Here is a 26,822-nt window from a genome sequence, read left to right on the forward strand (position 1 = left end):
TTGTGCTCAACACATCTGCTTCTTTCATGGTGCTATTTTTGTAACCATAAATACATTCATGTGACAGACATGTTTCCAGCTTGCCGTGTGGATGATTCAGAGAATCCCAGCCCCCAAGTCTGTGCCTGCTCTGATCTGTCTGTAAAGAAAGTGTCTAAGTAATCGAGAGAGTGTTTTTTACAAATCCAAGATAGTGTATACTTTTCTTTAGTACTTTCTCTTGGAAGTAAAGGAAGCCCTTTCATGAAAGGGCTGGGTTTTGCTGCTCTCTGTGAGGTTAGGCAGAGGTAGTTTATGTCTTTTGCTCTCGGATCTGGGTGTTCTGCTCGCGATTAGAAGTTTGGGTAGCAAAGGTGTAGGTGTGGGTTAGCTATTAACTTCAGTGGCAGAAACTGCCCTTGCCCAGACAATAAAATGAAAGCTTTAAGCAAATATTAAATCGCACTTTAGCGTAGTGTGCAAATAGTTTTTGCTGTGAGTTGCAGAACAGTATGTTATACAAACAAAGGTAGCTGTGAGAAACAAGCCCAATCAGAGCAAGGTGGATTACATCAGGTGCAGGTCATGGCTGGTGAATGTGAAAACTCTTCCTTGAACACATTTCTCTCAGTGTTTGCTATCTGGAATAATTTTTTTTGCCTCTCTGAGTGTCTCTAAAATGTCATTGTCTTTTTGCTATCTTGCCTGAGCCTCACAAGCTGTTAGTGTGGGAACACTGAGATTAAGCCCTTTTGGTTTACAATGGCTGTTTTTCTAATATATAGCACCCTATAACGTGCTTACCCTATAAAGCATTCACCCTATACTTAGGCAGAGAAATGTTAGGCAGGACATGGAGATGAAGACTGCCCAGTCTTGCAGGTACTTGCATGATTTTCCACTGCTTTCAGAGGGACCCGTGTAGGAAATGTGCTTGTTAAAAGTTTTAGGGATGTCTCCTGTAAACCTAGTCACAGATCTCATAAGAGTGCAGTGGTCCAACAGAACAATGCTGTTGAGTTGCATTAGTGAAGCAATCCTTGATAATTGTTTGAGCCTTAATAGCCTTACCGTTTTCACCAGGCTGGAAAATTCTTTATGAATCAGGTGTCAAATGCTGAGTTTTCCTGGTGGCTTTAAAGAACACACAGGGTTTGGCTTCCACGGATTCCAACTGACACAGCTAAGCAGCAACACTAATATGTGTGGGTATTCAGGAGTGGATTCATGTGTGAACTTTTAATTCAGGAATAAAATTGATTATTTGGGAGATAACTGCTCCCCAGTGCAAGGAATTAATTACTCCCTGAAAACCGTGCTGGCAGATTTCTTCTTGTAAAAAAGCCCTTCCCAAACTTGTCTGAATGAAGTACAGCTCTGCTACTGAAAAGTCACCACCTGTCTTCTAGGCAGCTTTTGGGAGAAAAATAGTTAGATATCCCAGATACTGGGGACAAATTGTGGTCAGACATTAGATGTAACACAAAGTTTAAGAAGGAAACAAATCAGGTATTGGACTGATTATTATAATCAAGTTATGTCTGCTTTTGAGATTCCTGAAGGAGGTGGCAGGGGAAGAGTCTTCTGTAGCCACATGCTGTTGTCACTTGCACAGACCTGTTGACATCCTAATGCCACCAGAATCTGGCATCTCCCGTATTCACTCCCTGGAAGACCTGGGAAACAAATGAAAGAGACCCCCAGAACACAAAATATTCTTTCAAAGCTTAAACTAAAGCAATCACTTTGTATTGTCACCAGACTTGCAGACACTGAAATGTATGCAGATGATCATCATGGCAAGGATACTGCAGAGATGATCTTTAGCAATCTGTTAGAGGCCCTGGGCCAAGTTCCCAGCTGAGGTAAGTTGCTGCCATGCCAGAGAAGTGAATGGGCTCAGCCACTGGCATTGTGTTGTTCAAGTGTTATGATAAGTGTTCAACATACAAGCCAGTGCAAGGGAAATTTCGTTGTCAACATTGAGAGGCTGAAACCTTGTTTCATTATGGCTAAGTCCAGAAGCAAAAAACCAGCCTTCTGGGTCTATTGTATTAAAATAAGATGGATTTTCTTCAGTGCACTTCTAGTCTGCAAATCCAAGGGCTATCTTTAATGATGCCTGAGATCACTGCAAAATAACAACTCATGTCTTTGCTGCTGAGGGAGAATAAGCTTTGCAAGGAAACTAAAGGAAAGAGTCTGTTTTGATGTGTAATGTCTGAATCCCAGCCAGGGCATGTTAACACCCTTTGGGTGGAACAGAAATGCTATAGGGCTGATGAAACACACTTTATATACAGTATGAGTTCCCATTGTATGTTTTCCTGGGCATGTTTATCATGTAGTCTGTAATACTGATTTCAATACACGTTTGAGGTATTTTCTGCCTTTGTTTTGTTTGGGATTTTGTTTGTTTTTTTCTTCAGGGCAAGTCAGGTTGGTTGTTTTTTGCCCTCTGTCCCTTGAGGATGCAAGGGCTTTTCTTCCTTCTATCTTTGTGTATCTTTCTTGGGTAGAGCAGCATGAGAGGAAGGCATAATGAATGCTTCCCTCCCCCTCCATCTGCCTTGCACTGAGGTGGGCACAACCTGGCCCCTGCTTTGCAGGGCCTTGGAAAGTTGGGTAGCTGTTGAATCTGTGATGCAGCAGCCTGGTCTCCCAGGTTTTTCACCACCCCACAGAGTTTTCCTCTTGACAGCCACGGTCCTGTTGTAGCCCTGCCACATTTGATTCGGGAATCTAGGGTAGCAGGTGAAGTACTGCTCATTGGTTGCCTGTACAGGTTCTTCCTAATGGCTGGGCCATGCCTTATACTAGTCTGCCCAGGACCTGTGCCCTCCCACCCTGCCTGCTCTCCAATTCTTTGCTTTCTGGTCTGTCTTGGTGGAGTTTCCTCTTTCCTGCAGGCACCTGGGCAAATAAGATACCCCCTTTCCTGGCTGCAGTGAATTATTTTTCTTGGTGATGGATAGGAAGGATATAGAATGATCATGATGTCTTTTCTGCTGCCACCAAATTGTTAGGAAAGGGCAGGAAAAATACTGCCATTGCTGCAGTGTGGGTCAAGCGTTACAGCCAACACAGGAGCTGGTTCTGTGGAGCAGTCAGCCATGGCATGTACTTTAAGGGAATGCAAGGCAAGAGGTGCTTCGTAAGAAGCAAATCTGCCAGTGATGTTTCTCCCATCCCTGCCTGTTCAACAGGGCATCACTGACAGAATAATGGTAGGGAATAAAAGAGGCAACATTATATGCAATTAAAAGACCAGAGAGGGTAGGTTTTGCATTCTAACTGTCCATCAATCCAGAAAGTTTCTTACAGATTTTTATGTGTTTTCCTGCTTTGTATCTGTTTTCTAAACCAAGAGCTTCAGGATTTATTTTGAACCTGTAACCTTTGCCCCTCTGGGAACAACAATGCCCACTTTTCCTCAGAACTACTCTTTAATTATGTATTTTGCTGTAGGTTCCAAAAAAAGATACAGATATTTGCATGATTTGGGATTATGAGAAAGAAGGCATGTTAACTCTGCTTCTGCAGCATCAGTGGTAAGATTCTCCTCTGCCTCCTGGCAGATGGAAAATGCACCAGGCAGAGGTCTTGTCTCCCTGCAGGCTGCAGGCAGGGGGATTTCAGGTGTCTGAAGTTGAAGCCGCTGAGTAAAGTGGACTTCTGTTGTCCTTGTTTTAGTATCAATCTCACATTTCTGAAGTATTTCTGAGCAGGTGAGGCAAGCAAGTTTTCTTATGTGGGAGAAGGCTCTATCCCTCTGATGAGTTTGACTTCCAAGCAGGGCTTTGCTCGGAGTATATACGGTTAAACCTTTCAAAGGGGCATTCACAATAGAATAGCTGAGAAAAGTGGCCCTATATGCAAAATCCCATATGAAGGCAGAGTCCAGTCTGTGACCAAAGGGCAGAATTTTGCTCCAAGTACTGTTCTTTAAAAAAAGATCATGTTTCCTTGTATCCTGGAACAGTCTTGGCACAGGCGCAAATACAGAACCCAGTTCTCTGAATCCTAAAATTAGCATATGGTCTCATTTCAGCATATCTCTTTGGTCACACAGGATGATTGATGCTTTTCTGAACTGCAACAGTGTTAGCAAACAAAGGAAATAGTTTAAAAGATTATCAGCAAAGCACACGTACAAGATAACTTTAAAAAAAAAATATTGCCAGTTCTGTATTTGCTGAAAAAAGAGAAATAGATACTATGCAATGTTCTGCACGTGTCCTCTAGGGAACAGATGTTTTTTCACAGCTTTGGGGAAAGGCTGTGACGTACTTCACAAATGCACCTCCAAGGTTCTTATCCCACCTTACCTTCTCAGAACCATTAATAAAATTTCCATATACTGACAAATCTTTTAACTGGGTATTTTGCGATGTAGAAAGAAGAATTGCTTTTCAAGACCTTTTTTTTTTTTTTTTTAGTTCCATACAAATATTTTTTTTAATAAATATCCACAGGCATAGAGTAGCTTGTGGTTTTGGGATAACCTTTGGGCTTTTTCAGTTATCCAAATGCTACTAGAATGAAACTGAAGGGAAGAGAACATCTTGTACTGCTCAGATGTAATGCCTGCCATGCTGTTGCTTTCACTTTCTGTCTACAGCTATGGCAATTTTAGTGAAGAGCTCTTCGTTCTCAAAGGTTACACTTTCTGTATGGCAGGATTGTTATCTCCATCAGGGAAAAAACAAGACAGAATTGCTAGAATGTTTTAGCAGTGAATAGGGAGGACTTCAAGCTCTTTATTAAACGTTATGGAGTGAAAATATTTATATGTATATACAGATTGCAGCCATCACTTACATATTTTCTACTGTCTCTTTAAAGATGAATAGCTCTTGAAAATAATTAATATTTTTCTGCTATATCTTTAAATATAATTGAGTGCTGTGAGTTTCCTTCTGAAGAGTCTTGCATAAAAAAATCTTAGAAAAATGCATCTTGAAAAGAATGTGTATATAGTTGAATTTCAGCATGGTTTACTGTGCCTTTAAGAATTCTGTGGTGACAGCTACCTACTCAATGCCCTTTGTGTAACTGCTCCAAAAAATGTGTTTCCCATCCTTACATCATTAGGACTCTTCTTTCAGCTGTGTCTGTCTTAAGAAACCAGCTTGCGTGCTTCTCTCCAGGCTGCTGATGTGATCTCCTGGTAGAAAGCTCATTTTCAAGTGCAGCATGCAGTAGCAGCGTGATTCACTGGCCTCTTCCAGGCTCCATATTCCTAACTGGATTACACTGGCACCAGCTCCAGTAGATCCTATGCCTTCTGCTCTCTGTAGCACTCTTCCTCCATATCACACCTGCAGGGTTAGGACAGTTTATAGCTTGTTGTGGGGTAGCCTCCACCATATTTTTGCAGTTTCTAGTTGGAAAAAATAGGCTGAACTGACCACAGGACTAGCACAAACAGTGCAGTAAATAAAGCTTTGAAAAAGGTCAAAATAATCCCTCCATAAACCATGGTATCAGCAAATCCATGGGCCATGGTTGTCACACAGGAATGTCCCAGTGGCTTGCCCCTCCAGACATGTGTTGGGGGTTGGTATCTTGCATGCTCAGCACTTGTTTAGGAGTAATTTTACAGATGTCTGAATGTCCATTGATACATTTAAGCTCCCACCACCAAAAAGGCAAATGCCCCCTCTAAGAATGAGGCAGGTGATAAAAATGGAGCGAGAAAAGGGAAATTCATGGAGCTACCAGTCTTAATACATTTTTAAGAGTCATAGTTAAAAATAGTGGTTCTTGAAGACTGGCTGTCTTAAGAATGGCAAGTGTTCATAAAATGATTTCCCAGTGGGTAGCCTGACTTCCAATGTCTCAAGGAGCTCCTCTTTTCAGATAGGGCAGAAAAATAGTTTCTTAGGTCCCATAAGCAGTTGAATGTGTTTCTTGACAATTATTCTTCCCTTCCTCCACAATGGGACAGTGATAAACCAGAAGAAAAAACAAACAGGAATTATTTTCAACATAATGCCAGAAAGTTTGACTCCTGCCTTAATACTCTGGGAGTATTAAGCATTTTCCTGTGTTTTCCCCAAAGAGATGCTGGGGTTGGTACTATCTAGGTTTGAAGCTATGGTCTAAAAGCACAGAAGCTTTATTAGTGGTTTTGGCTTAAAGGGTTCCTCCCTGACCACCCCAGCTGCTCCTTCCCACTCCCACGCTGGAGTTTCTTCTTCTGTTCGTTCTGCTGTCACACATGTCTTTGAGCAGGATGAGAGCCACGGTCCAGGCTCAAACAGATGAAAAAGACCCTACAGAAAGAGGGGTTGTTTGTAAGCCTGCTAGGTTCCTGGTCTTGTTCAGAAAGCTGCCTATGCAAAGAATAGCATTAGTGTGCAGCAAAATTGAGGTGGGACTGAAGGGTGATGGAGTGCCAGGTGCTTCTTTGGCACTGGTGAGCTGGTGCTGCTCCTTCCCTCTGCAGCCCCACCTGACTCTGCTCCTCTCCCTGGCCACCCTCATCCATGGTCTCTCTAAGGTGTGGAGAAAGATGGTGTCAAGTGACCCATGGCAGGCATTAAGCCATTTTTCTCTCAGTTAACCTGAGTGTGAAGGTTCAGGCAGGCAAAGATAACCAGCTTTCTGAAGAAGTTTGCTTAGGCCAGTGGATGGGTACCCACAGCTCAGGACATCATGGTGGTGGTGAAGCTAGTGGGAACTGGATGCCTTGGCAGCTCTGAAAGTATTGTCAGAAGTCAACTTGCCCTCTGGTACAAAAAATACAGACAGCTGCATGTAGCTTCTTCTAGGTGTGAATGTGCAGGGGAAGTGCAGGTTGACCAGGAATGGGAGATAGATGCATAGGTGCTTGTGGTGTTACAGCCTGCTCCACATTGTAAATGTTGATGTTTCGTTCTCCTTAAAAGGGTGGACTGTTTCTGCTTTTTTCTTTCAGCTGGGTAAACACTGGAGAGAGGCTGGAGCAAGGAACTTGGCATGCCTGCTGTTTTGTACAGCTTACCTTAGTGTCTGGCTGGCTTTGTAGATTTCTTTTATAATTAATATATTCTGGTGGATGGTGAAGCTGGCTTAGTGTTAGGTAATGAAACTTTACATGCCTTTGCTGCTTGTTTTGGAGAATTTCAAAGGTCTTTTCAAACTTGAATGATTCTTAATGTCAGGTGATTGATTCTGTACTCACTGAGGGATGGACTTCAGGTTCTCCCACCTGGAGCCATTGAATAAGACTTTCAAGTGCACCTATTAACCCTGCTTTTATTGTAAGGCAGAAGCTACTTTTAAGGCACTGCAGAAGTTGATGTTTCTTTCTGTACACATAAATCATGGATTTGTCAGCTCTGGAGAGGAGATATGGCACCTTCATTTCCCACAGGCAATTACTTGGTAGAGTTGACTTGATGTTTTCATCAAAAGGGTGTTGTTGATGTGCAACTGCAACTGCAAAAATACCCACTAAATTTTAGCGCTGTTGTGGTCAGTACTGTCCCGAGGCAGACAGGTCTGGGGTGTCTTCTGAAGACATCCAGCTTTATTTTTGGCATCATGGGCTCTTAGAGGAGCACTAGGAGGGCTGTTTTGATGAGCAGAAGCATAATGTGCTTGCCCCTCTGTGAAAGACATAGCCCCAGAAGATGCCCACTTTTCCCTCCACCTGAACATCATTGTGGGGTCATTTTTAGCTGGGTTTGAATTTACTTTCAGATAAATATGTCTTGGGAACCACTCCTCCCTTTTCATAAGCCAAACTTCTCTTCTGATTATCTTGGATTAATCTGCCTTGGTGTGGGTGATGGATGTGAAGGTGTGTGCTGACAGTTACAAGTACTAGTCCCAGAGGAGTCCCAGGGTGCTGAAAAGGAGATGAGCACCACACCACAGCATCTGCAGGGGAGCAGCTGGGGAAGCCCCCAGGGACGTGGGAGGGAAGAGACAGACTGGCTCAGCTGTGCCGTTTGGGGCAAAACCGGCTTCCTTGTAGTAGCGATTGTTGGCAGCTTTCTCATTTCCTGAAATGTATTGCTTTTGTACAAAGGCAGCTTCTGTTTCTCCCATGTTTGCCTGTCCCAAGTGGGATTTGTTGCTGCTGCTTTCAAGATGACTTTTCTGCCTTCTGTCTAATTTGTTTATTTAGATGGGTTTGAAATTTGTCTTAAGGGCTCATTACCCAGAAAATAAGTCTGACTGCTAAATGGGAACACTCATATATTGAGTGTTGAATCTGATGCACAGTGTTTCCAGGAATTGTCTCAAAGTGCATGCATACTTAAAGATACCTTACAAAGAAATGCATCTGTGCACTACTTTTTTCTTCGTTGTCAGACAAATAAAAATTTACTCATGATTTTAGTACATTTCCATTTGCATTTTCCAGCTTTGACTCAAACTGTAGTAGGGGAAGGTGGTACAAATCTCCTATACACATTCTGCAACCTGGATGAGGGTTGCTGGTGCCAAGGGGAGGGGGCTGCAGTGGCACGGCGGGCTGTTTGCCGCTGACCTGGGGGCTGAGAAAGCTGTACCCGTGTCACCCTCACCCAGAAAACAGCTTCCCTCTTGCGCAGAGAGGGGATTTGTACAAGGGCTCAGCCACTGTTGGGTCCTGGAGTTTGCTGGTTTTGTGTGTCTGATGTGCACCTGAAAGGGAGCTGAGCAGTTGCAACCATTTTCTGAGCTATTTTAGAAATTCACAGTTAACTGCAACAGGCTGCAGCTGAAGCGCAAGTGACCACTGCACACAGTAGTAAACGAAATGCCAATATGTTTGCTAAGAGGTTAGTGTGAGCATGGCTGCTGGTAAATTCTCTGAACACATCAAAGAGCCTTATTGTTGCACTCAGGTTTTAATTCCTTATTAGTTTCAGGAAATACATGTCCTCAGAGCAATGAGAGGAAACTTTGAACGTTTTTCTTCCTCTTGTGCTGGGTGTGGGCTTGGTACTGCCTAATTGTTAGTTTGTCTGATGCCTGTACTCCCATAGGAAGTGAGAACAAACCCATTTACATTTGTGCCATTGCTGTGCGCTTTCAGTTTTTTTCTCTTTTTTATTTTTAAGATCAAAGGTGACAAGAATAGTGGAGCAGAAGTTAAGAATGATGCAGAGAACACAGATGTGAAGAACAGTGGAGAGAGGAAGGAGCTGAGCCCGGTGCAGAGGGGGCGAGGAGAAGCAGCAGCCTAAATGCAAGTACTTGAATGTGGAAATGATGGATTGCAGGCTGCTTAGCAGGCATTTAATGTGGTGCTTTAATGTGCATCTAGTGCCAGTTGGCGCTTTCAGAGTGGTGCCTGAGATAGGTTAATGTTTTTAAAATTTTCTGCCTCAGGGTCAAGACTTTGGACTCTTATGTCAATAATTTACAGCCCTCAACAGGGAACTGGCATCAAGGTCACGTGAGAGAGAGAGAGAATGAGAAAATGAAGTCAGCTGGAGTCTTAACTGAATAATGTAAGGTGGCGTGGTGCAGCTGAGGAGGCTGTGAAGTACTCATATCATAGCTGAACAGCACTGAAATGTAAAATAACAGCTAAAAAAATTAGTGACTGGATTGATCCAAGAAAACTGAAAGGAGGGGGCCAAACTAGTCAGCCACAACTAAATGGTCTGATAAATTGCTGTGTTGTAAAATGTATTTTTCATAATTTTAGTCAAGTTTATGGGACAGAAACAGACATTTGAAAGCACTTTTCTTAGTAGATGCATCATTTTGGCCAGTACAGTGATGCCTCCAGCATGTGAATTTTCTTCTTTACATATTTTTTCTTTGCAAAAAAAAGTCTTGTGCAAATGACAGTACATATGCCAAAAAGAGGTATCCCCGGGGGTGTAATTGTTTTTCTTTGTGACCTCTGGTATCCCGCCTGTGTCAGCAGACAAGCTTTTGCCAATATCATATGTCTTCTTCAGGTTAAGGTTTTCCTAATCAAGGTGTACCAGAAGTGTGTTTTCTGCCATGAAGAAGACTTTATTGTCTCAGTTACTCTTAGGGGAGGCTTGCACACAGATCTAAAATCACAATTATATTTACAATTGTTCAATGCCTGCAAAGCTTTAATATGTCTGTACTGTGCAGAGGTGGGGGAACTGCCTGGGAGTTCTGCCTGGAAAACAAAAAATCATGTCCCTTTTTTCCTGCAGCTCCTTCCCAGGTGGGTGACAATGCCTGTCGAAAGAATGCGGATGCGGCCCTGGCTGGAAGAGCAAATCAACTCTAACAGAATACCGGGGCTGAAATGGCTAAATAAGGTAATGGGGGGTGCATGCATGCACTGAAGAGGAACTTATAGCAGTGGCTGAGGTCTGAATAGGTAAATCAGCTCATTCCTGGTTTTCAAAGGGGTGACGTGGGGAGGAAGGGCAAAGCTGAATGCTTCCTGCTGAACCTGTTCCTCCAGCCTTGCCTGCCAGATCTGAGGCATCTTGCTTTGGTCTGGTGGATTTGTGGCTCCTTTGAAAGCATTTTCCATCGCTTTGTTGTTGGAGTGAGTGTTTCTGGAGACTCTGATAGGTGTTTTGTTTTTTTTTTTAAGCTGGGAACACATTTCACCAAGTAGCATCAGAAGGATGTGAACACAATGCTCTTCTGAGGTGGAAGACTATATTCTGAGTTAGACTCTGGATTGAAGCAATGATCTCCTGTTTCAGACTTGTGTGACTTCTTTGATACTTCTTAACCTGGCAGAAAATGGAGTAATTTTTACTGTGCTAGGCCCAAACCTTAACTCTTACTAAGTGCTCTAGACACTTTGAGAGCACAAGTATGAGCTACAAAATGTCAGTGCCCAATTTGAATTTATTTAAATTGGTTCAGTAAAACCAAGGAGTGTGTTTGAGACTTTAAATAGTAATAAACCCTGGAAATGTTGCATGCATTCTGTAGTATGCAGGAGACTAATTCACCACACTGAAAAGCTTGAAGCTGTTTTGGCTACAGAGGCTACTTTATTATCAGAATGGGTGGAAATGCACAAAACTGGGTGCAGAAACATAGGAACTGCCACTCTGGTTAAGACACTAATCCAGATAGTCTGGTGTCCTCCCTATAGCGGTAGTAGTTGTGGTGCTCATTTTTAAAGCTGAAGAATGGCTATTGAAATTACCGCTTTTTATTTCAGCTTTCAAAGCTAGAAATGTTCACGACTTTAAAGTTATCAGGAGCCCTTTAAATTTCAGCTATGAGTCTTGTTTCTCAGGAACTTCCTGCATCAGTGACTCTCACATGCTGTGGCTGCGTAAATAAATATTGCTTTATCCATTCCCTAGTTAGCTGCCCTGTGAATTTGAGTAGGTCCTTGTTCTTGCAAAATGGGATCCCAGCTGAAGACGAAGAGACCAGTTTTTACTGTTGTCTTTGTAATTTGAGTCCCATGTTGGGGTCCTTCTCCTTGAATATCTCTACTTCCGTGTCAGGTTTCCTGCTGACAGTCCTTATCTGCTGTCCTTTGCTGGGCATTTCTTCCCAATCCTGAAATAATTTCTTGGTAGGGCACAGTATTTCAGATTTGAACACATTACTCTTAAATACGGTGTTGTCATCTATAGGTTATGTTCACGTAACCTTTTTTGGTATATCTGAGGAATTGTACTTGCTTCCTTTGCATTGTAAAAATGCTGCCGCTGTGCTAAGGGCTTCATTCTTCCAAATTCAGAACATCAGTCCATAAAGGCAGTTTGCAAGGCATGTCATGTTGTTTAATGTTTGCAGCCCTCTGATTATGTTGTTACAGCAGTTTCTGCCTTGTTCTTCTGGCATGAACTCTTTGCATGCAAGAGTTGGGAGAAGATTTTGTCCTTAGCATATTCTGTATTGACTGAGGCTTGTTTCACAAATAAATTTTTTGAATTATTTTGTTTTTAAAGAAAACCCTGGCTCCTATCAGAAAAAGGATACCAGGATAAGTGGCCTGCCTTGAGGATTATTAAACTCTGATTCCCCACTTCTACCCTTGTATTTGGCATCAGTCTGGATTGCCTTTGTTGTGTTCAACAGGCTAACTGCCCTTCTAAGCATTTCTGTTTAAAAATGTTTAAACGTTCATTCCAACAATGGATCACTAAACCAAAAATATATCTATTTTTACTTTAAATCCTGACCATAAACAAAGGCATGCATGGAATCAATGATACAATGTCATATGTATCACAGCCTGTTCTGTACCTGCAGAATCGACTTTGGAGGCTCTAGGATTTTGCAATTTGTATATTTTAATTAGAGTTTGGCAAAGGACAGTTAAGAGTTTAGAAAAGAAAGCGGGTCAGATTATCAAGAGAATGAAACTTGTGTGTGCATAACTTTTAAGGAAATAAGATTTAAATATGAAAGGAATTACTACTGTTCTGGGTTTGTCGTTGGCTCTTGAGGAATTTTTTCCAACTGAAAAAAGAATTAAACCTCTCTCAGTTAAAAAGGACAAATCAGGTACAGCTGACTTACCTAATTCCTTCCCCTACTGTCTGTTGATGACATTATACCTCCAGAACAAACCCCTTTTTTATAGGGCTTAAAAAATAAATACTTGTGTGCCATCCTGGTGAAAATGTTATCCTGCTGAATGGGAATTTCTTTACCTTCCCAGAGAGACAAAACTGGGAGGTGTGAAGGAAATGCCATAATTCAGTAGAGGGCAGAGGTGGTGTGAGAAGGGGGATAATAAGAGGTCAGTGTCCCTCATGGATCTGGAAAAGGAAATTAGAGTGGAAACATTCCGAGTAGATGTAACAGAGTCAAGAGGCAACCTGCTGCTTTGATGGATGCTTGGAGTACTATCCTCAAGAAGGATGCTGCTATTTTAGATTTGTCCTATGACTTGTAGCTAATATGTGCTCATTCACCTGCTCGGAGCAGTTTGCAATGATGTCCCCAGTGGAGCTTGGTAGTAATTCCTGTTACGCTGCAAAAGTTTTGTGGGTTGTGTTTTTGACTTGAGGTGAGGCTAATTTTTTAACAGAAAAGTGAGACTCCTACACAAATGTCCAGTGCTGTACCAGTCAGCACATGCTTTTGAAGTCTAAGAGAAAGCAGTGATGAGCCCTTCCCTATTAAGGTCATCAACTGAAAAAGAATATAGGTAATGTTTGATAATGTGTGAAAGAAATAATTAGCATTTAAATAGAAAGCATCCAGGTAAACTAGAGCAGAACACACAACCACATGATACTGATGCACCCAGCACCCTTGTGGGATTTCAGAGAAGGTTAGATCCTTGATAGGGGATGAGAAAATCTGTAGTTTCTGTATTTATATATATGTATTATAAAATTATAATACATGTGGATTCTATTTTGTTATTTGTATTTAATTTGCTATAATACCTGTGCTTAAAGACATCTGGGATTGGGAAGAACTTTCTGTAATGAACAGAAGCACTGTAATGACCACTTAAACTGCTGTTGAGTGTCCTAGCACCTTCCTTTGAAACAGTGAGTGCAGTTGATGATAACAGGATACTGTGTCTGGAGTCTTGTTCAGTCTGCTATGTTTTTAATTATCATATGGAATATGAAATCCATGATATAACCTCCGTAGCATTGTGTAGCATTGTTCAAACCTCTCAAGCACGAGACTTTTAAATCTGTTCAATTCTCAAAGTTCTATGGAAGTATGATTCTTTTCTCCATGCTTATTTTAGTCTGTGGGAGGGTAAAGGCAGGAAAGCTTATTCTACCTCTGCTGAATACAATAGTGCTCTGGACCACAAAATAGTGGGGTTGAGGCTTCCTTTTGACTGTTTCTACTCGGGGAAAGAGATGAGCATCTCTGTAGGATTATTTACTTATATATAGGGGTAAGAGTAAGGAGGCAAAACGAGAGAAGTGATAGGACTAGATTAAGAGGAAGAATGAGAGTGTGAGGATTTGAGGGGAATGAGGAACGTGTTAAATCAGTGCTTCCACCAAATTAAAGATGAAGCCATGCAAGAAGGGAAGAATGCAATTCCAAACAAGTGAATGTACATGAGAGAATGGATTAAAGACAAGAGTTGAAGGACAAAATGCAGGCTCAAAAAAAAGATCACATGGGAAGGAAGGGAAATAAACCTAACCTTGACATTAGTGAAATATTAACGAGACAGACAAGGAAGAAAAGTGGTTGTTGGGGGAAGGGGAAAGGACAAAAGATTCATCTCACATGACCACAGATATCTACAATGCAGTCATTTAAAGGAGTGCTGCCTGTCTGGAGTTATTTGTAGTCAGTGTAGAGAAATAGACTCTTTTAGGGTGCAATTCAGTTGGCGTATCTCAGGTGGCCACCTCAGGAGGAGGGAGCATTTTGCCCTGGAAGTACTTTTCTCTTCCCAGACTGAGAATTGTATCTAAACCTGCAGAGGCAATTTATAGCACAAGATGTCTGCATACGGAGCCAGATAAGATGTATTCCTCCCAACAGGGGAGAAAAAACAAGTGCTGTGTAACAAACTCATTTGGTATGGCTTTGCAGTAAAGAGTGTGAAGAATTTTGAAGCAACCCTGTAGGTCAGTATGAAAGAATTCATTACCATGTTGTATGACATAAAAGCACATCTGACCCAGCATCCATTTGGCCCAGTATCCTGTGTGCTAAGTGCTTGTGGAAGGAGTGTAGGAATCCATGCTGTTCAAGCTCTGAAAGCTCTTAGGCTCTTTAATAGTCACCATACTGTCTTCCATGATCCCTTTGGGAATCAGTTTATACTGCCACCATGTAAGGCATGCCCTGATTTAGCTATATATGTGTTAATTTAGAAAAATTTGGATTGCTTTAAATGCACTTCTCTTTGGCCTAAAGTTTCTGAACTAAAATATGTTCAAGTATTTTCAATGCTACCTCTTCACATGAGTGTCTGGTGGTTTTTATCCCCACTAGAGAGATGTCTACAGTTGATATATTCATATGTCTGTTTACTTGGCATATAAATTTATAAGATCTCTTCACTGTGCTAGTATTTACTGTCTGAATTCTAAATCCCTTGAATTTGCTCTGTTCCTGTAGTTGTTTAGTTTCAGATGTAATTTTTCTAATCATAAAAGTGCCTGTGCTGCCAAACTAGCCTTTGTTTGAATGTTTAGAAATGTGTAGTACTGCATGTTTTTTCCATGTGTCAGCTTGGAAAGCTGCCAGGCTCATCTTCCATGAAGTGGCTTCTGACTATTTCATACACTTGAGCTGTATTCTGCCTTTGGTGACGCCAGTGGATATTTTCCTGTTGACTTCAGTGAGAGTGACACTGGGTTAGAAGGGAGCAAAACACTTGCAGATGCTGAAACTGTGCTTATAAATGAGTGACTTAAAGTCATCAGAAGATCCCTCAAGTCTGTCAGTGTTGGCATTTCCTGTTTGTTTTCCCTTCCAGGAGAAGAAGATTTTTCAGATTCCCTGGATGCATGCAGCAAGACATGGGTGGGATGTTGAAAAAGATGCTCCCTTATTTAGAAACTGGGCAATTCACACAGGTATCGAACTTATTTTCTGCAGGACAGATTTTCACATTGTTTTCCCTTTTAAAGTTACATTTTCCTTCTTCCTTGTCTTTGCTTTTCTAACACAGAGAGTGAACTTAAGTTTCCAGATTTGTGGGAGGCTAAGTGCTTTTTTCAAGGCCTACAATACTCTCCAGCTTTACTGAAGTGCCGTAACTCATTTGCATTGATGAACACTAAAACTTAATTGATTTAAATGTTAACAACATGGGTTCAAAACTGTCAGGAGTAGAGCACAGTCAGCACTTTGTAGACACAAGCCCTTAGGCTTTTTATGCCTTTCTGTGGATTTGAGCCAGACATAATAAAGGTAAATGCTGTGCAAGCTTTTCCATGTTGTTGTGGAGTCACATCTGATCTGCAGCACCCTGGGTCTTTCTTGAGCACAAACTGTTCATCGTGTGTTCTAGAAATGTGCATGGAAATGAGATCACAGCACTCTCCTGCAACCTCAGCTATTGTTTGAATGCTTCTCATGGGAACCAAAGACTAATAACTTGAAGCCAACCTATGCTGTTATTAATTTGCCTTAGGTTTTCAATCGTATGTCATATGTTCCTAACTTTCTTTTCTTGCTCAGGAAAATACCAATCAGGAGTAGATAAACCCGATCCAAAGACATGGAAAGCAAACTTCCGTTGTGCTATGAACTCCCTGCCTGACATAGAAGAAGTGAAGGACAAAAGTATAAAGAAAGGAAACAATGCCTTCAGGGTGTACCGGATGCTGCCGTTATCTGAAAGACCTTCCAAAAAAGGTAGATGGGAGAGCTTGTCAACATGAAATGCTCCTGAGGACACTGTGTTGAGAAATACACCTACTGCAGATAGCTCAGTATGCAAGCTACCAGTGCAAGCCTGGCTGGCTGGGAAAGGACTGGAGCCCCAGGCAAGGAGCTTGGAAAGGGCACCAACCCTTCACCTAACAAGGGACAGCAGGACCAGTGGCCAGCTGGCTGGAGGTCGGGGCTGGCTGGGGGGGAGAGTTGTGCACACAGAGACTCTACAGGAGCCAATGAGCAACAGGAAGACCCCAGACCCAAAAATAACTATTGAAATGGGTACATAGACTGTAAGGGTATAAAAGTCCAGGGATTCCTTTGTTTAGGGTGTCTCCCCAGAGGTACCCAGGTTGAACTGTTCCTATTGCTGTACCACACAGTTATTGAATTAATTTTTTTCCCTCCTGAAAATGGATACCTGACACTCTGCTGCAGGAAACCTAGCATAGAGAAATTACTTTAACAATTACTACTATTTTGGAGCCTACAAAATGTGTCAGTTCTACTTCTTCTGTGAAACTGAATGTTTTTATCCAGATGTTCCCAAGAACTTAGGAACAGCTGTATAAAAAATGGCCTATATCCAGTTAAGAGAAGAAGCTGCTTGAAGAGAGGATTAATGAGATGTGATAGCTCCAAGCTGTTGATGTTTGTCTGCTAAAGCTGATGGAGTTATGTTCAGATTCTAGTCCCAGGTTTCCTTCAGTCAAGGAATATGATTGGGGAATATTAGAAATCAATGCATTTAACTCAATAGGACTCATTCAGAACACGGTGGCAGACATTGTGGTATCTTTTTTCAAGCAAGAGCAGAATTAAACTGGCCTCTGTCTTGAACTGGGTGGAAGCAATACACTCTGCTTAGAACGTTAAACCATGAAACAGCATTGTGACTTACAAAGACCACGAGAAACCAAACCCCAGGTCATCATAATAGTGAAATGGGAAACTGTTTGAATTCCCGAATTTAGGGATTAAGTCTCCTGCCTGCCAGGAGAGGACCTAACCACCAGGCCAATCTCATGAGTATTTGATTTCTTTTGAACTAGAAACATTGATTTATTTATGGCTCATTGGCTTTCTTATGGCTTCTTTACTGGTATATGTCCTCTGTTGTCTAGGATTTCAGATGAAAAGATAACCTGCAAACCAAATGCAGAGTGTTCCTATAAAATCCAATTCCGTTTAGCTGTAGCTCAGTTTGCTATTTTCTTAGATTGAGAAGTGAAAGGCACAGCTGCAGTTTAAGGTCAGTGTGACTGGAAATGATGAACCATGGAATTTTTGGGGCAGAATTGTACTGTGAAAGGGAGATCAATCTGCAAATGATAGAACAATTGCTTTGAAACTGTTTACAGTCTCTTGTCAGTAGAATATTTTGTATGTTTAGGCATATTCCCCTGGATCATAACCTGTCTCTTTGTAGTAGATTCATGTAAGAACTACAAAAGTTCATCTTGAAAGCTGAGATTCTGGAAATGGGTGCTGCAGCAGGAGAAGATTCTGCAGAAAGTCCAGTTAACTATAAAACTGACATATCTTGGGCCCCATATATTTTTTCACATGCCCTTTCTTGATGGCATGTGGCTAAATTTATGTGTGGGAGCAAAAGAATCTGGCTGCAAACATTTCTAATTTTCAGTGATACCTTGTATTAGAGATGGGAGAAATTCCTGGGACATGCCTGTGCCATCGTGGGGTAGAGCTGAGCCTGTACCAGCAAGTCTGAGCTTCCACATAGGGGTCTCATGAGGTCAGAGCAGGGCAGCAACACTGGGGTCTGCCAAGGCACATGACATTTTTTAAAAGTCACATGCTATATGGTTTTCTGGATTCTCAAGTCCAGTATGATTGCATAAACCAGTTTTGCATGAATTGTAATATGTATTTCCCCACCAGGTTGCAACAATTTACAAAAATTTTGGTTGAAGTTTATTGTGATCTCTTGCCACATTAAATGGGTTAACAAACTCCCTTTTCCTGTAGCTGCAGTGAGAGTGTCAGAAAAGTGATGAGACATAAATTTTGATTTATTTTTTTCCTGTTAAGAGTATTTTTCTCCCCCTTCCTTCTTAATTTTTTTAACAGACCTTGTTGCTTAATTTGTCACTATTCCAAAGTTTTCACTTTGATTTTTTAACTACGGTTGCTTTCCTGGGTCCTATAGTTGTTCTCTCTTGTAGTCTTTTAAAAAAGAAACATAAAGCCAGAGTGTTTAAGAGGAATTTTTGGCTGCCCGGACCTTAAAGGAGGGGTAAAATTAAGCAAAATGTGTTCTCCCTTTACCAGGATGTCCTGCCATTTTGAGGCATATTTTGAGACTATTTGTTGGTAAATATAGAAAGTGTGAAGGATAACTCATGGCACACAGAACTTTATGAAATTTTCTTTCTGTTGTTGCAGGAAAAAAAACGAAGTCCGAGAAGGATGACAAATTCAAACAAATTAAGGTAAGAAGTGTCTGTTTAATAGTGTGAGAACTTGTGAAAACAGTCTGTTGCACATATTTTTTAATATACCCAACAGTATATTGTGGTGGGTATTTGCAAATGCTTGTGGTTTGGTTAAGTAGCTACAGTTACCCGGGATGTTGGGGTTGGTTTTTTTTAAAATGTGAAGGCTGTTAGAGCTGTGACTTACATCATCAGTGGAAATAACCCCTGTGTTACAATGCCTGGAGGTTGGAAAACTGGAAGTCTCAGCAATACACATGCCATTTGCTTTTCTATGTAAGGAGAAATACAGTAATTATGGAAGGAATGCTTCTGAACAATAGAGCTACCTTTTGGAGCAATTAGTTTCTGTGTGTAAGGCATTTGAAATTAATTTTCATTTCAGCAAGGGGGAGAAGTTCTGTGAAGTGCACCTTGTGATCATGTTTTGTCAGTTAGAAGACCTCAGTTGTAAAGCTCTTCAGTTGCTGCCTGAAAATTTGCTTGTTCAGAGCACGGGCCCAGACTGATGCCGCTTTCCCTGTGAAGCATGGTGCTTCCCAGCTTTCTCACCTCTGCCAAGGGCCTCTGCAGGGTGGTCAGTATTACACACCAGCAGGATTTAGTCCACCTTCAATTTTTCAAAAAACCCCAAATCTTAGAGGTTTCAGACTTTCAGCCTTCAGTAAAATTGGTGTCCTTGGGTTGTATGTAGCAGCTGTGTCTGCAGTGGAAGGGCAGCTTGGTCCCCTGCTGCCCGCTTCTGAAGGGCTGAGCACCCATGGGTTCAGACTCTGCAGCTACTGGCCAGGAGATGCTCTGGGCCAAGGGAGTCCAGAAAACTGGGAAAAACTCCTCCATTGAAATTGGGTTTGGAAGGCAGATGCTGCCCCAGCAGTTGTGACATGGAGTTACATGTCAGAATGCTATGACTTTTAAATTTTTTTAAAGGAACCACTTTTTCACCATCCTGTCTGGATCATGCAGCCACATGTGCTTGTTATAAAGTGACTTTGATGGTAGCTGATGTTCAGAGGGAGCCAGTAAACTCCTTTGGTCAGGGCAGAGCAGTGTGTGATCCCTTCCAAAGCTGGCAGCAGCACTTTGCTATTCGTCTACTTCGGAATCTTTCTTTTAGACAAAATATTAAATATGTGAAAAGCTGTAGGAGCACTCAAACAATCTCATCCTCTCCAGTAAGATCAGTCTCACAGTCATTGCTGAGGGAGTTCCAGTGATACCAGGTAGATTAGTACATGAGGTGTTAGGTTTAGGAGTAGGTGCCAGCAGAGTGATGCTCACAGCTTTTGGGAGCACTTTCCTCCAGCTTCGTTGCCCTGAGCCTCACAGAAGCACTAGGGCAGGTGACACAGGAGCAGTGAGCTGAGCTGATCGTGTACACCTGCCAGTGGTACCTACTATGAGCATACAGCTCACCAGCCACCAACTGTGGTATGGCCACTTCTTCTAAGCTTTGAACTGAGGCTGAGTAGTGTTCTTGTCTGTTCACCCTTGCTCTGACAAATGTGTGCACCAGCTGGTCTCCAGGTGTGCCTTGGATTTCAAAAGAGGTGCTCCTTCCATGCTCAGCCGCTCTTAAGCTATTGAATGTTGAAGGCTGTAATAGTGGAGAAGGGTGGTGGATGAAATAAATTGCACATTTCTGAGCACTGATAGCTGCTTATAATTGCTTTGCTTGATGATGTGACTTCCTGAGATCCAAGTTGCATGGGTTTTTTTTGAACGCTTTACAGTTACCCTGAAAAATCTCTTTAGTGGAGCTGAGTGGGAGGCTGCTCCACGATTTGCCTGGTAACTGCAGTGGGGTAATAGCAGCAGAGGGAGAAGCTGAGGATGTGAGCACAGATCTGCAAAAGGACTTCAGCATAGCAAGAGCCTCGCAGTGAGCTTCCCGTTGTTGTCACTGCCAGACCCTGTGGGCACCCACAGCAATCCCTTTGGTGGGAGTGAAGACACCCTCCCAGACCTTACTGAGCTTGAGCAGGGTGCTCAGGGCACTCACTGCATGTCCCTGTGGATGTGAAGAGTCCTGGACCTTACCAATTCCCCGCTCCACATTAGGAAAGGGAGGCTGTGAGCAGGTCTCCCACCTCTCAAATAGGTCTCCTACTACTGGGATTTTGGGCAAACAGAGGCACTATAATTCATTAAATTCATTACAAAATGAATTCTCATCAACAAAGTGTCAGAGCAGCCCAGGTAAAAATAGTCTCTTTTCTTTGAAACAAAGGACTGAACTGGGTTTAATTTTTACTTTATCCTAGATGTATCCTTTTGACCATGCAGCTTCACATTGAGAGACATTTTTTAAATCTTAGCAACACTTTTCCCCATGCATTTAGCGTAGGCTAGACATCTAGATACTGGAAATTTACCAACTGCACCAGTATCCAAACCTCTTTGTGGATCTGGCACCATCACCTAAGTTCCAAGATGCACATTTGTTTCTGAAGCTTGAAAGGGGCTACTAAATAAACTTCTCTGTAACCAGGCCTCAGTAAAGTTGAGCAAGGTGCTGCGTGTGCAGCGTTTCCATGGGGGCTGCTGTGTTTGCTGTGTTGCACAACGACAGATACTCTGCAGAGTGACAATGTGCAGCCCTAACATGTCTCTGCAGTCATGGATCAATAGCTGCTAATTTTATATTTTCCAGCTCTCCAGGTGTTTGACCTGGGGGTCAACACAGCTGGCATGGCTCATCAAAGACCAATTTACCATTAACACTTTGCACCCTTCTGATGTGCAGAAGAACCTTGGGACAGGGTGCATGTTTACCTTGCTTAATGGCTGGGAAGGTACTTGTGTCAAAGTGACAGCTCATTTTGAGTGGATCACAATCACAGCATGTGACATCCAGGAAAGACCTGTCACAGTGTCCCCAGTTTCTTGTCCCAGAGATAACAGTTCATACAGTTAGTACTGTGAAGGGCTTGCACCTCAAGTCCTGAGGCTCACCTTTGCCCTGCGTTTGATGAAATGCTTTAGAGCAGTGAAAATGAGCACAGCATGGCAGCAGATCCATGGACAGCTCCGAACCTCTCTGCTGGTGTTTCTGGCTCAGTAGCAGGATAGAACTATCCTTGCAGGGCCAGCCCAGAGTAAGAACACACAAGACTTTAGACTTTGTAACCAATAACCATGTAAGGGAGCCAATACCAGACAGGAAGTTGGACTTGTAGATAATCCTTTAAACGTGTTTATAGCTTTTTAAAGAAATCCTAAGTTTATGGAATTAATTTTTTTGGTGTCTACTCTGAGGGGAGTTTTTAGATTCCCACTCAAGTGTACCAGGCTTACAAGAAAGCTCAGTCTGTGTAGAACAAGTGACATTTTCCCAATGCTGTTGCCCTGTGGTAATGTTTATGATGTGATCTAAAAGGCTGTATTTAGTGTAAACACTTTGGTTTGCTTTCAGGCTTGCTGTAGAGAAAAGCTAAGCCTAGAATTTAATAATTGCTGTACAGAAGCTAAAGCTTCCTTTCAGACAGCAGGAAGAGATAGAGCATGTTTGGAAGGGAATGAGGATGAAGATTGAGTACCGTTTAAAAGTGATGTTTCTTCCTTGTTTGTTTCAAATGGTAATCTCTTGTAGTAAATAGCATACTAATTCCTTGCTCTCAGAAGACTCACTCTTAATCTGAAAATTAAAAATAGCTTTCGTTTCAAAGCACAGGATTTGGAAATGAAGTAGACTGTCTTCTCAGAGAACCAAAATATTCTTTCTAAGACAGCGTTCTGCAGAGAGCAGGAGGTATATGGTCGGTAGAAGCGATGGGATATATTACTGTCTCAGAACAAAGAGTTGAACTGTCTCTAGGCTCCTGAAATAAAGCAATTCTGACCCAACTGTACTGCTTCCATTCTAGCAAGAGCCAGTTGAATCATCTTTTGGGATTAATGGGCTAAATGATGTCACTTCTGACTATTTCCTGTCCCCCAGTATAAAAAATGAAGTTGACAGTACCGTGAACGTTGTAGGTAAGTACTCCTATGCTTTTCTTACACACTAGGCACACCGGTGACTTCAAAAACCTTTTTGACTTTGCCAAACTCATCTTGGGGTGGGTAAGAATTCGTCAGGTATTGTGGAAAAAGATACAGTGCAGATGACCTGCTCGTACCCTGAGGGTGTTGCACAATATTGGTTTCTCCCAGATAAAAATTAACTCTACATGTGTGTGCTTTCGCCCCCTCCCCCCCTTCACTACACTCAATAAAAAGCTGGTTGTTTCAGAACCAAGAAAGGTGAAATAAAATATCTGGAACAAAATTGTAGTAATTATAGTGATTCAACTTTAAAAAAACAAGTCTATCCAGGATGTATGTAATTTTCTTTATGCTGGCATTGTCTCATAAAATACAGATTTAAATTTGAGAGATTTTCCAGTGCTTACCTGGCATTTCACAAAGCAAAATACACAGCTTTTCCCTGGGAAAAATGCCTGCCACTTTTCTGTTTGGAAAACCTATGTCTAAGGATAGAATTCAGGAATGGATTGTGTGTATAGACATGTGCATTCATGTTTATTTATCTCAGTTCATGCAGGAATAGATGCTATCTTTTGCCTTTTTCAAAATTAGTATTCTGCTACTTAACAGAAGAATTTCAGGATCTATTGTATTTCATTGCCTACATGTTTTTCCCCTCATGGGTCTAGAAAAAAATGTACTGTTTGAACAACACAGCATTGTGTTTGTACAGAATTTGGCCTTATGTTCCTTTTGAAATTTTATGTTCAGTGAAAGAATATCTATAGTCTTTCCCTTTCTCTTAGATAATTGTGGATTCAGGTTAGCCACCCCCTGAGATGGATCCATCCCTGTGCATTCTTCCAATCTAACTGGTGGCTTTCAGTTCTTTGGTGGATTAAAATGAACACATTTGTCATGTGTTCATACTACTGGGATCAGAGTTGTACAAGACAGAGGAAATTCTCTCAAGCAGCTCCAGAAAAGTGAGATTAGTGAGATTCTGACTTTCACCATACTTTTGCTTTGCTCAGTAACTTCTTGGTTTATTCCCCTTTTTCAGAAGGTTGTTGTGTAGAACAACCAATGTCTGCAAAGCATTTCAGGACACTTGGGTGCATCCATGGTTGCTTCACTGTGTAGAAATAAATAATGTTTCTTTGATAGTAAATGTCATGTGCTCTTTTGGTATTAAATATCATATGCCTGGGGGAATAGGAAACCCCTCTGTTAATAACTGAGCAGACTGTAGCTTTCTGTCACAGACCTGTCCGTATTACAGACTACAGGTACAACTGTGGTTTTCTACATACCATCAATGACGTTGCAAAGGTCAATGAGAATAAGTATCTAATTGGAGGGGAAGTTTTTCACAGATTCATGTCATGTATATATCAGAGTCCCACAGTGTTTTGCATGACCCTGTGGCCAGTTTTCTGCATGCCAGTTCTGGTCTTACGTTGCATAATTTACATGAGAGCATTCAGAGGCCATGGGATGTTGGCAGCTTGCTGGGTGAGGATCACAGGTTTCCTTTTGAACTCTCACTGAAAGCAGATGGTGGGCATGGAAGAAGCTGCTGAGAGTACTGAAGACTCAGATACTAAGCAGGACCCAAGGACAGGCTCTTAGAGATTCAGCAGGGTCGATTTGTTATGAGTAATATTTTTTTATTTCTAACCCCAAGTTGTAGGACAACCACACCTTGATGGCAGCAGTGAGGAGCAGGTGATAGTTGCCAACCCTCCTGATGTTTGTCAGGTAGTAGAGGTGACAACAGAAAGTGATGAACAGCCTCTCAGCATGAGCCAGCTGTACCCTCTACAGATCTCCCCTGTCTCATCCTATGCAGGTAAGCATCCTGGCATTTCTTTACACTGCTCTTTTGGAAATGTTTGGAAGACACTGGGGGAAAGGGGGCTCTTCCAGGGTAGCTGACAAAGACCTAGAGATGCCTATTCACCTTCCCTCTGAATTGTTAATGAAACTCAAAAGCTCACAGTCCTCTACTCATTTTACCTTGGGAAACAACTTGGCAGAGCTGAGACTGGAAATGTAAGCTGCAGATTTTAGCCTGTGACTAATGGAAAAAAAATCTTTTTAGATATAATGCAGAGAGGTCTCTTCAACTTTTATTAGAGTGGGATTTTCAGTGGTACAAATGATGTGCTGTAAATATAGCAAGTTCCCCTTGCCCCCTGACTTACTAAAGATGACAGGTCTTCTATGCTGTGTGTTTACTCTGTGTCTAGCACAGTGTGCAGAGCACTAAGGGCACCGCATTAATGGTATATATGCAGATGTGGAGCTGAGGGCCCTGGGGGAGTGGTTCAGTCTTGCTGCAGACTGGAACAGCCATGTTCACTGATAACAAGTGATCTTGCAAGCAGCAGAGCTGTGGACGTCTGGTTTCCAACGTCTGCCGCTCATCTGGATTCTCAGATACCTCAGAAAGGGGTGAGATAACAAGCTTGCCCCCACCCCCAGTCAGGATGCTAATGGTTTCTCTTTTCATCTGGCACCTTATTTTCATATAACTGGTAGGGAGTTAAGAGTCTTTGGCATTCGTTTATCCCTTATCTAAGTCTGACAGCGTGTTCAGAAGTTATTAGGGGAGAACGGACACAAATGCATATATGGATGTGCTGTATAGAGTCCCCACAATCATATAAGCCTTATTTATGTAGGAAGCAGGACAAAGCCATATTTGAAAGTAGGAAAAGTTTAAGATCTAACCTGTCCTTTCTTTTTTAACATGATGCTAACTTGTGAGCTTCAGGAGACTGGGTAGAAACACAAATGTCATCTTTTAAAGCAAACTTAAGTATTAATTATTCTCCATGCATTTTATTATTTTACACATGGTTTTGTCTTTATCTCATTAGGCTGAAATTACTTACAGAAATGGTTTTAGAAAGCATATATTTAGTAAGTTTTATTTCGGGGCCCCAGTGAATCATATGATGTTCTTTTGAAAAGTCTCCAATATTAGTCTCACATGTTGATAAACGCTTATGCTTCTCAATGTGTTTAGTCTGCAATGACCAAATAATTTAGAAGGTCTTTGTAAAGCCTAAGGCAGGGGGTTATGAGGGTGCTTTAATTTATTAGCAACAGGGAGACAAGGGCTTTCAAAACATTTCTCTTCTTTCCAAATGTTTCCTGGAAAACTTTTCCATATATATGAACATGACAATAATGCTTTCTTTTAACCTCAGCTACAGGATCTAAGTTCTTGGAATGCAAACAAAAGTCACTCTCTTGGTCTAGAAGTCATCATGGCTTCTTGGACTGGAACGATAGAGAGGGGTGGTCTGGTGACCACCCTGACATGAGCAAATCATGACCTAGTTACCCTAAAGTCATTGCAGCCAGCCTGCATAAGGAAAATGAAGGATGACTGAAGTGCTTCTGCTTACATTGTCTTGGTATCTTGGTGCCCTTCAGCTGTCCTAACTTATACCAGGACCTGCTAAGCCCAAAACTGAGATAACAGAGAATTTCATGCCACTGTCATGCTTTTGAATGCATCTCAAGGCACTCTCAATCCTGGTTACTCTAACTAGAGGCCAGTAAGAAGTGGAGTACTGCAAGGGTCTGTCCTGGGAGAAGTCTCATTTGATATATTAATGAGCAGAAGATATCTTGGAGTACACACTGGAACTTTACAGATGACACCAAATAGGGGACACCAGTTGATATGCTTGAGGGTAGAAGCATCATCTTGAGTCCTGGAGAGATTTCAGGAATGGGTCAGCAAAAATGTTATGAAATTCAGCAAAACCTTATCAAATTCAGTCCTGTGCATGGGAAGAGCACTTCGTAGTGATAGAGGCTGGGGCTGGTGGAATGGGAAGCAGCTCTGCAGAAAGGGGGGGAAGGCAATGAGAGGAGCGTGAGACAGCAGAGCATCTCAGCCACAGAGAAGGCCATCAGTTTTCAGGAGCATGGCCAGTAGATCTAGGGAAGTGATTAGCCTCCTCTACTAAGCACCAGTTACACTACTTCTGGAGTACTGCATCCAGTCTTGAGCTCCTCAGTCCAGGGAAGTTACAAACAAACAGGAGCGAGTGCAGAGGAGGGCTAATCAGGGTGATTAAGGGCTGGAGCACTCAGTCTGTGAGGAGATATTGAGGGACTGGGGCTTGTTCAGCCTGGAGAAGAGATGGTTTTCAGGACCTCATAGCAGCTGCT

The 26,822-nt window shown here is 42.0% G+C and overlaps 1 protein-coding gene across 3 annotated transcripts in view; it reads left to right on the top strand.

Annotated features, from left to right (window-relative positions):
• IRF2 (interferon regulatory factor 2) overlaps positions 1 to 26,822 on the top strand; it is a 41,427-nt gene that overhangs the window by 9,092 nt on the left and 5,513 nt on the right. Inside the window, exons 2-8 of one of the 3 annotated variants that reach the window (XM_051790455.1) lie at positions 9,021 to 9,148; positions 10,104 to 10,211; positions 15,299 to 15,398; positions 16,006 to 16,182; positions 18,610 to 18,656; positions 22,526 to 22,637; positions 24,316 to 24,480. In XM_051790455.1, coding sequence (XP_051646415.1) covers positions 10,125 to 10,211; positions 15,299 to 15,398; positions 16,006 to 16,182; positions 18,610 to 18,656; positions 22,526 to 22,637; positions 24,316 to 24,480 — 688 coding nt within the window. In that variant the 5' untranslated portion in view covers positions 9,021 to 9,148; positions 10,104 to 10,124. Of the gene's footprint in view, positions 1 to 9,020; positions 9,149 to 9,309; positions 9,414 to 10,103; positions 10,212 to 15,298; positions 15,399 to 16,005; positions 16,183 to 18,609; positions 18,657 to 22,525; positions 22,638 to 24,315; positions 24,481 to 26,822 lie in introns of those variants that run through there. The other 2 variants (XM_051790457.1, XM_051790456.1) reach the window with 2 other exon arrangements.

Source organism: Manacus candei, unplaced genomic scaffold (genome assembly GCF_025592945.1).
Source record: "Manacus candei isolate 608988 ecotype Guabito, Panama unplaced genomic scaffold, ASM2559294v1 h1tg000028l, whole genome shotgun sequence".
Lineage (NCBI taxonomy): Eukaryota > Metazoa > Chordata > Aves > Passeriformes > Pipridae > Manacus > Manacus candei.